Source organism: Bombina bombina, chromosome 8, assembly GCF_027579735.1.
Source record: "Bombina bombina isolate aBomBom1 chromosome 8, aBomBom1.pri, whole genome shotgun sequence".
Lineage (NCBI taxonomy): Eukaryota > Metazoa > Chordata > Amphibia > Anura > Bombinatoridae > Bombina > Bombina bombina.
This window is the reverse complement of record NC_069506.1, coordinates 242,486,369-242,501,985: the sequence shown is the minus strand read 5'-3', so window position 1 is coordinate 242,501,985 and position 15,617 is coordinate 242,486,369. Positions and strand designations below refer to the sequence as shown.

General features: G+C 38.8%; 1 protein-coding gene across 1 annotated transcript in view; it reads right to left on the bottom strand.

Annotated features, from left to right (window-relative positions):
- The window catches only part of LOC128638967 (sialic acid-binding Ig-like lectin 16), a 382,221-nt gene that overhangs the window by 72,656 nt on the left and 293,948 nt on the right, over nt 1-15,617 (bottom strand). The window contains 1 exon segment of the mRNA XM_053691109.1: nt 7,956-8,210. Coding sequence (XP_053547084.1) covers nt 7,956-8,210 — 255 coding nt within the window.

Sequence of the window (15,617 nt, the reverse complement as noted above, 5' to 3'; positions counted from 1 at the left end):
TTTGTGGTTCTTTCAAACTAATTGACCTACTCATCTCCCATAGACAGCAATTGGTTGATGAGGTAGGGTAGAAATAGATAACATTCAGAAAGAATTAGAAGGGTTCAAAGAACATCCTGAATATCATAAACTTAACACTCAAACAATCAAATCGGTAGACGAATATCAAACAAAAACAGTAAAATCAAAAGAGATGAGGAAGACTATAGTAAAGGGAAGTTTATACTTATATTAGAACTAAACCCAATTAAAGCCAATGATTGGATTGTGGTTCAACATCATAAAAATAAAAACAAAAACAACTATAATCATCAGTCCCATTTAATTCCAATAGGAATAATAAACATAATCAAAAGAATCAATTCAATCACAATACACAGCTTCCACGTGATAACCATCATGGGTATTATAATGATAGCCGTAGTACTGATTTTCAGCAATACAATGGGGGCCCGGGTGGTAACCGTAATACAGAACCTCACCACAATAGACCGACCTATACAGATAGGGACTATAGAGGAACATCACAATATCAGGAATACCACAACCCTAATTATAATTCCTATTAATAATAGATTCCAAGCCCTTAATTCTGGGCAAGATGAGGTATTTGACCATTCGAGAGAAGAAAGACCCTCTACATCCAGGGCCACCATTATCCCCCTACTCCATCTGGGCCTTTTTTAGAGAATTCGAACCTCGCACCCTTATGGAGGCGACCGAACTCTACCACAAATCAAAAGAAAAGACCCTACCCAAACGGGGAAGGAGAGGGAGAGGGAAAACCAACAAAAAATAAAAACTCTCAAAACTAAGAAAGGGTATATTCAATCTCTCTTCCCATATACTCTCTGATGATGAGGTGAGAGTTTTGGGAAGAGGTCTTTCTTATTGCCCTCCTAATCCTCACACCACATTTTTGAGCTTTTTGTGGATCTCAATAAATATACCCGCAAACTGTCCATTCAGAGATATTTTGCTATGAAGGCTTTGAGGAAACAAAACGTAGAGGGTTTACCCGTCTTATTGATTCAGGTCAGACGAGAAACCCTTCTATGGTTATATCATATGATCCGAGCTCACTAATGGAGGAACTATTTGAAGGGGTTATACACACTTCATTGGCTCCTCCCTCATCCTTTTATCCGCCTAAGGAGGAAGTGTCTTATATTGATTTATATGAGCAATTGGTTTAGAAGATTTTGAATCTATGCCAAAAAGGATCATGGGTAAAAAGAAAACTTGCCCAATGAAGCTAGAGCCCTTAAAAGTCTGATGGATGACCATAATTTGGTCATCCGTCAGGCTGATAAGGGCGGTGGCATAATACTGCAGAATTATTCAGACTATGTAAAAGAAGCCTGTCGGATTCTAGAAGATACTAATTATTACACTAAACTTAAGTATGATCCCACTACAGAGTATATGAAAACTCTTACTACCCTATTGGAAAAAGGCCTCAATCTAAAGATCCTCACTAAAAAAGAGAGAAAGTTACCTAACTCCGGACCATCCGAGCATACCTTATTACTACCATCTCCACAAATTGCACAAGAACGAAAAAGAGCCTCCTGGCAGGCCCTATCATAGCTGGCATGAAATAGTATTTACGACAGATTGTCAGAATATAATGACATCTACCTACAGAGGTATGTCATTAATTTACCATCTTATAGTAAGGACACTAAAGATTTGCTCAACAAACTCTCTCTTGTGCAATTGGATAAAAGTAAGAACTATCTTTGGCTTACATGTGATGTCGGATCACTTTATTCGAGTATATCTCATGATTTGGGGATCAACACCCACTATGATATATTTGAATAGAGATTTTGTATATGCCCTACAAATCCAAAAGGAATATTTAATCTACTTATTCAATTTTATTATAAAACATAATTATTTTCAGTTCTTGATACTTTTTATCTACAGATTAGGGGAACGGCCCATGGGCACCAGATTTGCCCCTAGTTTTTGCCAACCTGTTCATGGGTTTGTTATGAGACCATTATGTATACAATTCAGAATAGAGGGGCAATCTGGTGTTCTATGGCCGTTATATAGATGACCTTATTTTTATTTTTGATGGTCTAGAATCAGAAGCTTTAGATTTGTATCACACTTAAATGATAATAATATGGGCATTAGTTTTACCCATAACTTACAAAAGGAAAATATAGAATTTTTGGATGTGATTCTTTCTTGGGATCAGGAAGAGAATATATCTACGTCCACTTTTTTCAAAAAAGTGGACTGCAACAATTTTTTACATTTCTCAAGCAACCATTTAACAAAATGGAAAACTAATATCCCTTTCAGTCAGTTTTGCAGACTGAGAAGGAACCTGTAGTACCATTGATCAATACAATCGGCAATCACAGATCCTTAAATGTAGATTTATAGAAAGGGATACCCGGCTGAATTAGTTACAAAGGGCTATGAGAGAGCCAAAAATCTACATAGGGAACAATTATTATCCTCTGTCTCATCAAAAGACAGAGATAAGAAACTTTTCGTTAACAAACAACCTTTGTTTGTTACACAATACAACTCAAACCACAAAATTATTAATAAAGTTCTTAAGAAACATTGGCCGATTCTTCTAAAAGACCCCGTCTTGAAGAAAACACTTCCATTACAACCTAAATTAGTGTTCAAAAAGAGCCCCTACTTATAAACAAAAACTAGCCCCAAGTAAGGTGGTGATGTCAAAAAGGAAATCTGTTAATATTGCCAGACTGAGAGATCAGACTCATAATAACCATACCTTCAACAAAACAGGGGCCTTTAGATGTGGAAAGAAACAATGTCACATGTGCAAATATATAACACACGGTCATAGTAACATATTAGCTAACAACACAAAGGAGTTAGTACCTATAAAAAACCGACTGTCCTGTGATTCCAATTATATAATATACGCACTGTCCTGCCAATGTGGGATTCAGTATATAGGCAGGACCTGTAGGAAGGTCAGGACCAGATGGAGCGAACATTTGAGGAATATTGAATCTAAATCGCTAAAACATAGTGTTTCTAGACATATGTGCAACAGCTATATTCCTGGTAAATGTTCATTCAAAATAACACCATTGGAAAGAATTCCTCCAAGTAATATGTACAATAGGTTTTCCAAATTGAGACAAAGGGGAAACCTACTGGATTTACAAATTCAATAGTTTATTTCCAACTGGCCTAATGAGGTCATAGACTCTGCAGCATTTGTGTAGATATTCATGTTTATATATACATATGAGATACTGCTACTTTCAATATATGTATGGTTATATGAATATTTTGTTCGCTGGACTTTTCCACACCCCATTGTTGGAGGTTTTGTATCCACAAGCATTATATAATCTTAGACCACAGAAATTCTATTTATAGTTATTGTCAAATGCATCACATATTGATTAGGAATCTAGACTACCATATTTAATACATTGTATTTTATGTCATCCTTTTCTACATTATTAGTATCTAACCTCAACCCATCACATTAGGTCCTATCACACATTCACACCACTTATTCACAATCTTTGTCAGCCCATTTATACACCCCTACACTCTTATTTTATAGGGTAACAATGTCACTACATTAGGGTTTTCACTTAAAATGTAATTCACTATTCCCATTTCATCCTCTATATATATATATTCGGATCTAAGTCCCTTATTGAAATCCACCAGTTAGTCACCCTACACACATCATGACACTTTATTTATATATATTAAACTAAATGGTAACATATAGATTTCAGAACGGAAAACCACATATTTTTGGTGTATCTTGTAGTTTTAAAAGGTTTTACTCCTAGTCTTTTTCTATGTCTTGATTCATTCACTGGAAATTCAGAGATCTTTCTGATCGTCCGAAACCACAAGTTTAACCACTTTATTAATTATTTATATTGACTTGTGGACTTTATGCTGAATAGCCATGAGCCCATGATGTGTAATTTCACTATTAGCGATATTTATTCACTTATTTGATGTTCTATTATATAGATCGTAATATTACAAATTTATAAACAACCAATGGCACGATACCAATCACAATTTACGTTATTCCATTGGTGTTAGAAGTAGATATGGGCGTAATCATTTCGCCCTTAGCAACCACAATAGATAGAGAGATGTATACGCTCGGGCCGTAGTGATCATATGATCATGCGTCGTCTTTTTTGACGTCTGAATCACGGCATCAGCCATTCGCTACATTCCCGACCACATGACGTTACGTCATGATGATATTATCTTTAACATGCAGCATATAGCGTAACCAATGAGAATGCCATATAAGGACAGGCCCCTAACATGGTCGTAACCCATTGGCCAGGCACGCAACATGTTAGCCTGTTTACTCCGCTAACAACATCCACAGGGAACGATCGAAACTGTCAATTTTCGATCTAACCGCTCACTACCATATTACCTTTATAGACACATGGGTATATAAGGTTATATACTTGATAATGTAGATGTAACATACAATTTTAATTAATTGAATAGAACACCATCACAACAATGGGGAGTGTTGGGAAAGGAAGGACATGATAGGTCAATCTGTGCAAAGGAGGGGAGGGTTTTATTATGAACATTAGGTTACTGAGCCTATATAAAGGGCACCCATGTACACAATGAATATACAAGCCTGAGGAAACGGGGTGTTCCCCCGAGAAACGCGTCGCTATTTTGTATGGTCTATGGGGAGATAGGTTGTCATCACCCAGCTGTAATTTGTTATACCGTTTGGTATTTTTATTTTGTACAAATAAAATACTGATTTTATACTTTTACATAAGTCTGGTGTTGGTGTAACTACCCTCATAGCAGTAACCTAAGGGCACTCCAGCTCTTCCTCCTCCTTCTACTGCAGTTTCGGCCGAAGTTTGTCATCCAGGAGACAAAGATTTCCAGTTCATCTGGGGGAGATCAACACACAGCCAGCTGGTTTGCTGTTGAAAACCAGCCCGCCCCTACTGGCACAAGAGAGTGCCGCCTCGTTTGTGAGTACCCTTTTTCTGCTCCTTTATTGGATTCTTTGGTTTTATTGATCTACACATGTGGCGCCTCTGTTTTTGTTTCACATCATAAAACAACCCCCCAAACAGTAAAACCCACCACCCACACAAACAACCCCCCAAATAAAATACTATCTAAAAAAACCTATGCTCCCCATTGCCCTGAAAGGGGCATTTGGATGGGCATTGCCCTTAAAGGGCAGTTCGCTCTTTTGCAGGCCCAAACCCTAACCTAAAAATAAAACCCATCCAATATACCCTTAAAAAAACCGCTAACGCTAACCCCCTGAAGATCGACTTACAGTTCTGAAGACTGGACATCCATCCTCAAGGAAGCGGCAGAAGTCTTCATCCAACCGGGCCGAAGTCCTCAACGAATCCCGGGAGAAGTCTTCATCCAAGCCGGGCGAAGTGGTCCTCCAGATGGGCAGAAGTCTTCATCCAGACGGCATCTTCTATCTTCATCCATCCGACGCAGAGCGGGTTCATCTTCAAGACATCCGACATGGAGCATCCTCTTCATCTGACGACTACCCGACGAATGAAGGTTCCTTTAAGTGACGTCATCCAAGATGGCGTCCCTTAGATTCCGATTGCCTGATAGAACTTCAATCCTATTGGCTGATTGCATCAGCCAATAGGATTTTTTCTACCTTAATTCCGATTGGCTGATAGAATTCTGTCAGCCAATCAGAATCTAAGGGACGCCATCTTGGATGATGTCACTTAAAGGTACCTTCTTTCGTTGTTAGTCCGTTGGATGAAGAGGATGCTCCGCGTTGGATGTCTTGAAGATGGAGCCGCTCCGAGTTGGATGGATGAATATATAAGATGCCGTCTGGATGAAGACTTCTGCCCGTCTGGAGGAGCACTTCGCCCGGCTTGAATGAAGACTTCTCCCGGCTTCGTTGAGGACTTCGGCCCGGTTGGATGAAGACTTCTGCCGCTTCCTTGAGGATGGATGTCCGGTCTTCAGAACTGTAAGTCAATTTTCATGGGGTTAGTGTTAGGTTTTTTTAAGGGTGTATTGGGTGGGTTTTATTTTTAGGTTAGGGTTTGGGCCTGCAAAAGAGCTAACTGCCCTTTTCAGGGCAATAGGGAGCTTAGGTTTTTTTAGATAGTATTTTATTTGGGGGGTTGTTTGTGTGGGTGGTGGGTTTTACTGTTGGGGAGTTGTTTGTATTTTTTTTTACAGGTAAAAGAGCTGATTACTTTGAGGCAATGCCCCGCAAAAGGCCCTTTTAAGGGCTATTGGTAGCTTAGTTTAGGCTAGGGTTTTTTTTATTTTGGGGGGGCTTTTTTATTTTGATAGGGCTATTAGATTAGGTGTAATTAGTTTAAATATATGTAATTTGATTATTATTTTCTGTAATTTAGTGGGGGGGGGGTTGTACTTTAGCTAATTTAATTTAGGTAATTGTATTTAATTTTGTAAATTTATTTAATTGTAGTGTAGTGTTAGGTTTTAGTGTATCTTAGGTTAGGTTTTATTTTACAGGTAAATTTGTATTAATTTTAGCTAGGTAGTTAGTAAATAGTTAATAACTATTTAGTAACTATTCTACCTAGTTAAAATAAATACAAACTTGCCTGTAAAATAAAAACAAACCCTAAACTAGCTACAATGTAACTATTAGTTATATTGTAGCTAGTTTAGGGTTTATTTTATAGGTAAGTATTTAGTTTAAAATAGGAATAATGTAGTAAATTATAGTAATTTTATTTAGATTTATTTACATTATATTTAAGTTAGGGGGTGTTAGGGTTAGATTTAGGTTTAGGGGTTAATAAATTAGTATAGTGGCGGTGACATTGTGGGCGGCAGATTAGGGGTTAATAAGTGTAGGTAGGTGGCGGCGATGTTAGGGACGGCAGATTAGTGGTTAATAATATTTAACTAATGTTTGCGAGGCGGGAGTGCCGCTGTTTAGGGGTTAATATGTTTATTATAGTGGCAGCGACGTTGGGGGCGGCAGATTAGGGGTTAATAAGTGTAGGTAGGTTGCGGCAACATTGGGGGCGGCAGATTAGGGGTTAATAAATATAATGTAGGTGTCGGCGATGTTGGGGGCAGCAGATTAGGGGTTCATAAATATAATGTAGGTGGAGGCGGTGTCCGGAGCGGCAGATTAGGGGTTAAAAATGTATTTTAGTGTTTGCGATGCGGGAGGGCCTCGGGTTAGGGGTTAATAGATAGTTTATGGGTGTTAGTGTACTTTTTAGCACTTTAGTTATGAGTTTTATGTTACGGCGTTGTACCATAAAACTCTTAACTACTGACTTTTAAATGCGTTAGGACTCTTGACCGGGTAGGGTGTACCGCTCACTTTTTGGCCTCCCAGGACAGACTCGTAATACCTGCGCTATGGAAGTCCCATAGAAAAAAGACTTTACAAAGTTTACGTAAGTCGTTTTGCGGTAAGGCCAAATAGGTGTGCGGTGCCCCTAAACTTTCAAGACTCGTAATACCAGCGGTATTAAAAAAGCAGCGTTAGGACCTGTTAACACTGCTTTTTCAGCCTAACGCACAACTCGTAATCTAGCCGAAAGGAAATAAACATGAGAATGCCTAGTCATGTGTAATTGCAACAATTTTCTAGGCAAAGTGGTGCATATCTGACAGAAATGCAGGGGTACCAACATTTTTGGCCATGACTGTATTTCAAAGGGATCCTTTACTTTACATCTCTAATGTCGGTGGCGATGCTGGTTGGAATATTTTGCCAGCACCGATACCCTTTGAGATGTATAGTATAATGCCTCTTGGCGATGCTGCTTTTAAACTATGATGTCAGCAGCTTTGAATATTTCACTGACTTGCTTGACATCACAGTGGATCACTTTTGAATATATTGCTGCACTTTCGATCATCAGGGCCTCAGAATGTAAGATGTACAGAAAAATACAAATATATATGAAAATTCTACTTACATTTCACAGTAACATAAAGAGAATTGCTGATGTTCCCAATGACATTTTTTGCATAACATGTGTACAATCCGTCATTACTTAGTGAAATGTTTTGAAGTTGATTTATTAGACTTAGCGTAGAGGATTTATTATTAATTACTTCATCTCCTTTTAGCCACTGAATGGTAGCTTCTGGGTTACTGTTCACGTGGCAATCCATTGTTAATGATTCCCCTTCTACCACACTCACACTATTGCTGCTGATCAGCTCCCGTCCTTTAAAAAAAAAAAAAAACATGAGTAAAAGGTGGGAAGATGTGGTTATACAATGTTTATTGTTAGAAAGTAACTGAGGAGCTCTATAACCCCATGAAATAATTATGGCTCTTTACTGCCTTTCCTGCCTGAGTCTTGCAGAAATAGCGCTGATTCAGTGCTATAAGTAAGACCCACAATATTAACCCCTAAATGCAAAAATGCCAGTCGATGTACAGGGTTAAGAAGTTTCAATCAGATCGTGCATCAGTGATCCTGCCCAACAATGGCTTCAAACAGCTTCCACTGAATGATAAATGGAGCCCTATGTATATTTTATGGTATTTTCAGCATTCATTGGAAAATGTAACAGCTATAAATTATCAAAGCAGGGATGGCAAACTGGCAGTCCATAGGCCACAAGAGGTCCTCTGCATTATATTTTGTGGCTCCAGGAAAAAGCGGAACTACAAATTGTCGTTTGGGGAATTCTGTTGGTTCTTGGACAACACAGAGGCCACGACTCTGAATGGCAGAATGGCAGACTGAGGGTACACTGCAACCTTTAGCAAACTGAGGGTACACTGCAACCTTTGGCAGACTTAGGGTACACTGCAACCTTTAGCAAACTGAGGGTACACTGCAACCTTTAGCAAACTGAGGGTACACTGCAACCTTTGGCAGACTGAGGGTACACTGTAACCTTTGGCAGACTGAGGGTACACTGCTACCTTTAGCAAACTGAGGGTACACTGCAACCTTTAGCAAACTGAGGGTACACTGCAACCTTTGGCAGACTGAGGGTACACTGCAACCTTTAGCAAACTGAGGGTACACTGCAACCTTTGGCAGACTGAGGGTACACTGCAACCTTTGGCAGACTGAGGGTACACTGCAACCTTTGGCAGACTGAGGGTACACTGCAACCTTTGGCAGACTGAGGGTACACTGCAACCTTTAGCAAACTGAGGGTACACTGCAACCTTTGGCAGACTGAGGGTACACTGCAACCTTTGGCAGACGGAGGGTACACTGCAACCTTTAGCAAACTGAGGGTGCACTGCAACCTTAGCAAACTGAGGGTACACTGCAACCTTTGGCAGACTGAGGGTACACTGAAACCTTTGGCAGACGCAGGGTACACTGTAACCTTTGGCACACTGAGGGTACACTGTAACCTTTGGCACACTGAGGGTACACTGCAACCCCTTGGTAGACTGAGGGTACACTGCAAACTTTTGGCAGACTGAGGGTACACTGCAACCTTTGGCAGACGGAGGGTGCACTGCAACCTTTGGCAGACGGAGGGTGCACTGCAACCTTTGGCAGACTGAGGGTACACTGTAACCTTTGGCAGACTGAGGGTGCACTGTAACCTTTGGCAGACTGAGGGTGCACTGCAACCTTTGGCAGACTGAGGGTGCACTGCAACCTTTGGCAGACTGAGGGTGCACTGCAACCTTTGGCAGACTGAGGGTACACTGTAACCTTTGGCAGACTGAGGGTACACTGTAACCTTTGGCAGACTGAGGGTACACTGTAACCTTTGGCAGACTGAGGGTACACTGTAACCTTTGGCAGACTGAGGGTGCACTGCAACCTTTGGCAGACTGAGGGTACACTGCAACCTTTGGCAGACTGAGGGTACACTGCAACCTTTGGCAGACTGAGGGTGCACTGCAACCTTTGGCAGACTGAGGGTGCACTGCAACCTTTGCAGACTGAGGGTACACTGTAACCTTTGGCAGTCTGAGGGTACACTGTAACCTTTGGCAGACTGAGGGTACACTGTAACCTTTGGCAGACTGAGGGTACACTGTAACCTTTGGCAGACTGAGGGTACACTGTAACCTTTGGCAGACTGAGGGTACACTGTAACCTTTGGCAGACTGAGGGTGCACTGCAACCTTTGGCAGACTGAGGGTACACTGCAACCTTTGGCAGACTGAGGGTACACTGCAACCTTTGGCAGACTGAGGGTACACTGCAACCTTTGGCAGACTGAGGGTACACTGCAACCTTTGGCAGACTGAGGGTGCACTGCAACCTTTGCCACTGTACATTTTTAGGAAATATATTATTATGTGTGTAGTCTACTAATTTATTGGACTTCCAAAACCCTTTAAATACTTCTGTTTGAACAAACAAATTAAACCTAGGCTTGTTTTAGATAATAATATTACCGTAATAAAAAATAATATAATACATTTCAAATTAATTATTTATAAAAAAAAATAATCTATTTTTTCATTTTGATGTTTAGTGAAGGTGTTTTTAATATATTTAAAGGGATATTAAACCCAAACATTTTCTTTCATGATTCAGATAGAGGATACAATTTTTTCAAAGTTTCCAATATACTTCTATTATCAATTTATTTTCATTCTCATGTTATTCTTTGTTGAAGAGATAACTAGGTAGGTAGCGTGCACATGCCTGAAGCACTACACGACAGGAAATAGTGCTGCCATCTAGTGCCCCTGCTAATGTAAAACATTGATGCAAAACTGCTGCTATGTAGTGCTGCAGACACGTGCACACTCTTGAGCTTACATTTCAGCTTTTCCACAAAGGATAACAAGAAAACTAAGAAAATTTGATATAGAAGTAAATTAGAAAGTTGTTTAAAATGTTATGTTCTATGTAAATCATGAAAGAAAAAATTGGGTTTTATGTCCCTTTAATGAACATTTTGACAATGATGGGTTAAAAATCACAAGCTGCTTTGCTCATGGTGTAAATATTGATACATCGATATATAATTGCATCTACTGAAAGTAAATTTGATCCTATAAGACAAGTTCACTTGAATTAGTAAAAGTATTCAAATTAGTAACCAGTATAATTATATATTTAGGTTAAACACAAAAACTATAGGAAAATAGGAAACAGATGAATCCCAGGGTTTTCAAATGGCCTTTCAAAATGATTCTATAGAAGAAAATATTTACCAATAAGTAAAAGTGAAAAATATGGTACCAAAATAATTAAGTATCAACAATTAATTCATTTTCTTTTTTCAGTTTAAAGGGATATGAAAATCAAAATTAAACTTGCATGATTCAGACAGAGCATGTCATTTTAAGTATCCCTTGGTTAAAAATAATATGCACACTCCATATCATACACTAGTCTAGTGGGAGCTGCTGCTAATTGGTGCCTGCACACATTTGTCTCTTGTGATTGGCTAACTAGATGTGTTCAGCTAGCTGCCAGTAGTGTAATACTGTTCCTTCAGTAATGGATAACAAGAGAATGAAGCAAATTTGATAATAGATGTAAATTGGAAAGTTATTTAAAATTGTATGTTCTATCCAAATCATAAAACATAATTCTGGGGTTTAATATCCCTTTAAGCAATAGGTGTCTTTTCTAGACCAATCTAAAACTGTGCTTGCCAACAAATTAAAACGTGCATGCTAAAATTAAATCTGTGTAAACATCCAAGATCAAAAGAGGTCTAAATGTACTGGAATGTTAGAGATCATTAGATTGCATTAAAATTAGTTTTTCTGATTGATTGGAAAAGCCTTGGTTTTGAAAACTTTTGCTAAGATTGTGAAACAAAATTAGCAGTTAATGCAGGTTTTGGTTGTGCTATATTAAAATAATGTGTTTTTTTTTTTAAATGCTTGTAATGTTTAAAAGCATTAAACAAACAAAACAAACAAATCTAAATAAAAACAAACAGGTTTGAATATGGAAGGAAAAAATAAGGCTACAATTATATCAATGAATTGTTTAAAATGTTATAAAATGACTCAAAATTATGTAGTTATTAATAGACGTGCAACTAGCCGGCCCACCTTTAGTTCAGCACCTGGTAGCACTTGCTGATTGGTGGCTAAATGCATCCACCAATCATCAGGCGCTATCCAGGGTGCTGTACCAAAATTCCATTCCTGCTATCTCAAATTAAGATATCAAGAGAACAGAGAAACATTGATAATATGAGTAAATTAGAAAGTGCTTAAAATTGTATGCTCTATCTGAATCATGAAAGAAAAAGAGTTCAGTATCCCTTTAACAGCAGCATAAACTTAAATAAATTTAAAGTAGTAGCTAGTGCTACTCCTACAAGCCAGCAACATCACATTTTTTATGTGGTCAGGATTGGCTTAGAACAAAATTAAAACTTACATCCTGGGGCCCGATCTGATATGCAGCGTCGCCCCCAAAAGCCGGCGACGCCGAAATTTGCGCTGGTTTGGTATCACATATACGGCGTAACCTAGAAGTTACGCTCGTATATATTTCTGCCTTTGCCCGTAGTTTTTTGGGCCATTGGCAGGTATACCAAACCAGCGGAGTTTGGTATCCAATATACAGCGTAAGGACTTACGTGGCGAAAATGGAGAAATCTTACTCCATTTTCACCTCGCCACAAATGCAGCCCTAGTAAGCCTTACGCTGTCTATTGGAGCCCCGTAACTCCCTAAACTACCTGCTAAATAAAACCTAACACCTACGCATGCGCAATGTCTATCTACCTGTCAACCGCGATCCCCCGCCGCAATCCCTAATAAAGTGTTTTAACCCTAAACCGCCGCTATACCTGGACCCCGCGCCACCTACAATAAATGTATAACCCCCTAATGTGATCCCCCTACACTGTCGCCAGCTACCTTACCCTACCCCCTAAAGTGAGCCCCTACCCCGCCGCCATCTACCTTACCTACCCCCTAAAGTGAGCTCCTACCCCGCCGCCATCTACCTTACCTACCCCTAAAGTGAGTCCCTACCCCACCCGCCATCTACCCTACCTACCCCCTAAAGTGAGCTCTACCCCCGCCGCCATCTACCTTACCTACCCCCTAAAGTGAGCCCCCTTACACCGCCGCCATCTACCTTACCTACCCCCTAAAGTGAGCCCCTACCCCGCCGCAATCTATCTTACCTACCCCCTAAAGTGAGCCCCTTACACCGCCGCCATCTATCTTACCTACCCCCTAAAGTGAGCCCCTTACACCGCTGCCATCTACCTTACCTACCCCCTAAAGTAAGCCCCTACCCCCCGCCGCCATCTATCTTACCTACCCCCTAAAGTGAGCCCCAGTTTCTAAAGTACCGTAAGTCACTGGCGACTCCAGAAATTTACTCCAGAAAATTACTTACGCAGATTTCTGGACATCGCTGGTTTGTCAGACTTACGGCACTTTAGCCTCTGACGGCGCCGTATATACCGGTAGGATAAGCTCGAGTTGTGAGCTGAAATTGCAAGCGGCGGGGGTTCCCCTCACTTGCGCCGCAAACTACGATCTTTATCGGATTGCGCCCCTGATGACTGACTCAGGAATCATTTAACTGACAATGAAATTGCTAGATATTGTTATTGAATAGTCTAAATTTGAACTTCTGAAACATTTCCTGCCTGAATAGTGTAGTTCCGAACTTTTGAAAGCCCTTTCTGACTTTAGAGTTTGGCATGAACAAAGACATTTATGTTTTGCTGCACCACCATTTCTTCCTTCATTTTTGTTGAAGGGGATCTTGGTTTAAAAGCCACTACTAAACCTCTGTTTTGCTTTCAGCTGTGTTGATATTCTTTGATCTTCCCTCTCATTTGAAAGATATTTGTGCTCCCTGTGTCCTTATTTTTCCTCAACAGTGTATATAAGCTATTTTATTCTTGTTGAGGCGATGCACAGAGAAGAATATATTCACCTGTAAACAAAGCAAATAAAGTAAAATTACTTATCATATATTAATGAGACAAAAATGAATGATATAGGGGTATAGGCCAGTCATTAAGAAAAACAGTTGTATCACATACAGTATATTTTGAAAATGTTTTTATATTCTAAGTCAATTAACTTTATTAGAAATTAGAAATATACATAATTATCATTTTGTTTAAGACTTTGTACTGTGTAATTGTAAATTCATTATAAAACACTTTTCCTCTAATCTTTTTGCAGAATTGTTAGTCTTTTCAAATGCTGACCTTTAAAAAACTATTTGACCTGTTGGGCAAATGAACAAATGTAACAAAACATCTTTGTATCCCTACTCAAAAATGTTCTTTTGTGATTCAGACAGAGCACACAACTTATTTCTGCTTAGTTCCCATAATATTCTGTGTTTGAAGAGATACCTAGATATGCATATGGGGCACTACATTGCAGGAAATAGTGCTAGTAATCTTGCAAATGGATAACATTCTTGCAAAACTGCTGCTTTATAGTGCTTCAGGAATGGGCCATCTCCTAAGAATATCTCCCTGCTTTTCAACAAAAGATACCAAAAGAACAAAGAAAATTGATAATAGAAGTCAATTAGAAAGTTGTTTCAATTTGCATGCTCTATCTGAATCATGAAATAAAAAATGATGGGTTTCATATCCCTTTAATGTCAGAAAATAGGTTATGTTTCTATGAATACTGAAAAAGTAAAACCATGAAATGTAATTGTGACAAACACATTTAAATTGATCCCTTATTTTCATGATCTATTGTTAAGAGTAGATCCAGCCCAAACTATGGCCTGAGGGCTATATCTGGCTAGGAAAATATTGTATGTGGGAGATTTAAGGGTTGATCATAATCGATCATTTGATAATTGTCTGCATGTTGCAGGTTGTCAATAAGCTGTTTTCTGTGTTGACTCAATCACAATCAGCTATTTACATTGTTTATCAACACTTCTTTTTTCATTATCCATCTTATAAAAAATAGATATTTACTTAAAGAGACAGTCTACTCCAGAATTTTTATTGTTTACAAAGATAGGTAATGACTTAATTACCCATTGCCCAGTTTTTATAACCAACACAGTTATATTAATACACTTTTTACCTGTGTGATTATCTTGTATCTAAGCCTCTGTAGACTGGTCCCTTATCTCAGTTCTTTTGATAGACTTGCATTTTAGCCACTCAGTGCTGACTAGTAATTAACTACACGGGAGTGAGCACAATGTATCCAGATCGCACACATGAACTAGCACTGTATAACTGTGGAAAACTGTCAAAAATGCGCTGAGATAAGAGGCGGTTTTTAACAGTTTAGAAATCAGTTTGAGCATACCTAGGTTTAACTTTCAGCAAAGAATACAAAGAGAACAAAACAAATTTGATGATAAAAGTAAATTGGAAAGTTTTTTAAAATTGCATGCCCTATCTGAATATTGAAAGTTTAATTTTGACTAGATTGTCCCTTTAAGATATATCAATACAGTTTATATATTATCAACACTGTTTCATGGGACATTTTTTATTTATTAAATCACATAGCTAAAAGGTTTGATGAACCCAGGACAAAATTTTTCACAAATCACAAAAAGAATTAAAATATATCACTGGTTTTGTGCATGCGCCAGATTCAGTGATATAAAGAAGAATAGACATGCATACATTCTACTTGTCTAAAGTGTGACTATGGATGTACCACTAAATAAAGAAAACCAATTACTTCAAAGTCCCAAATGCTC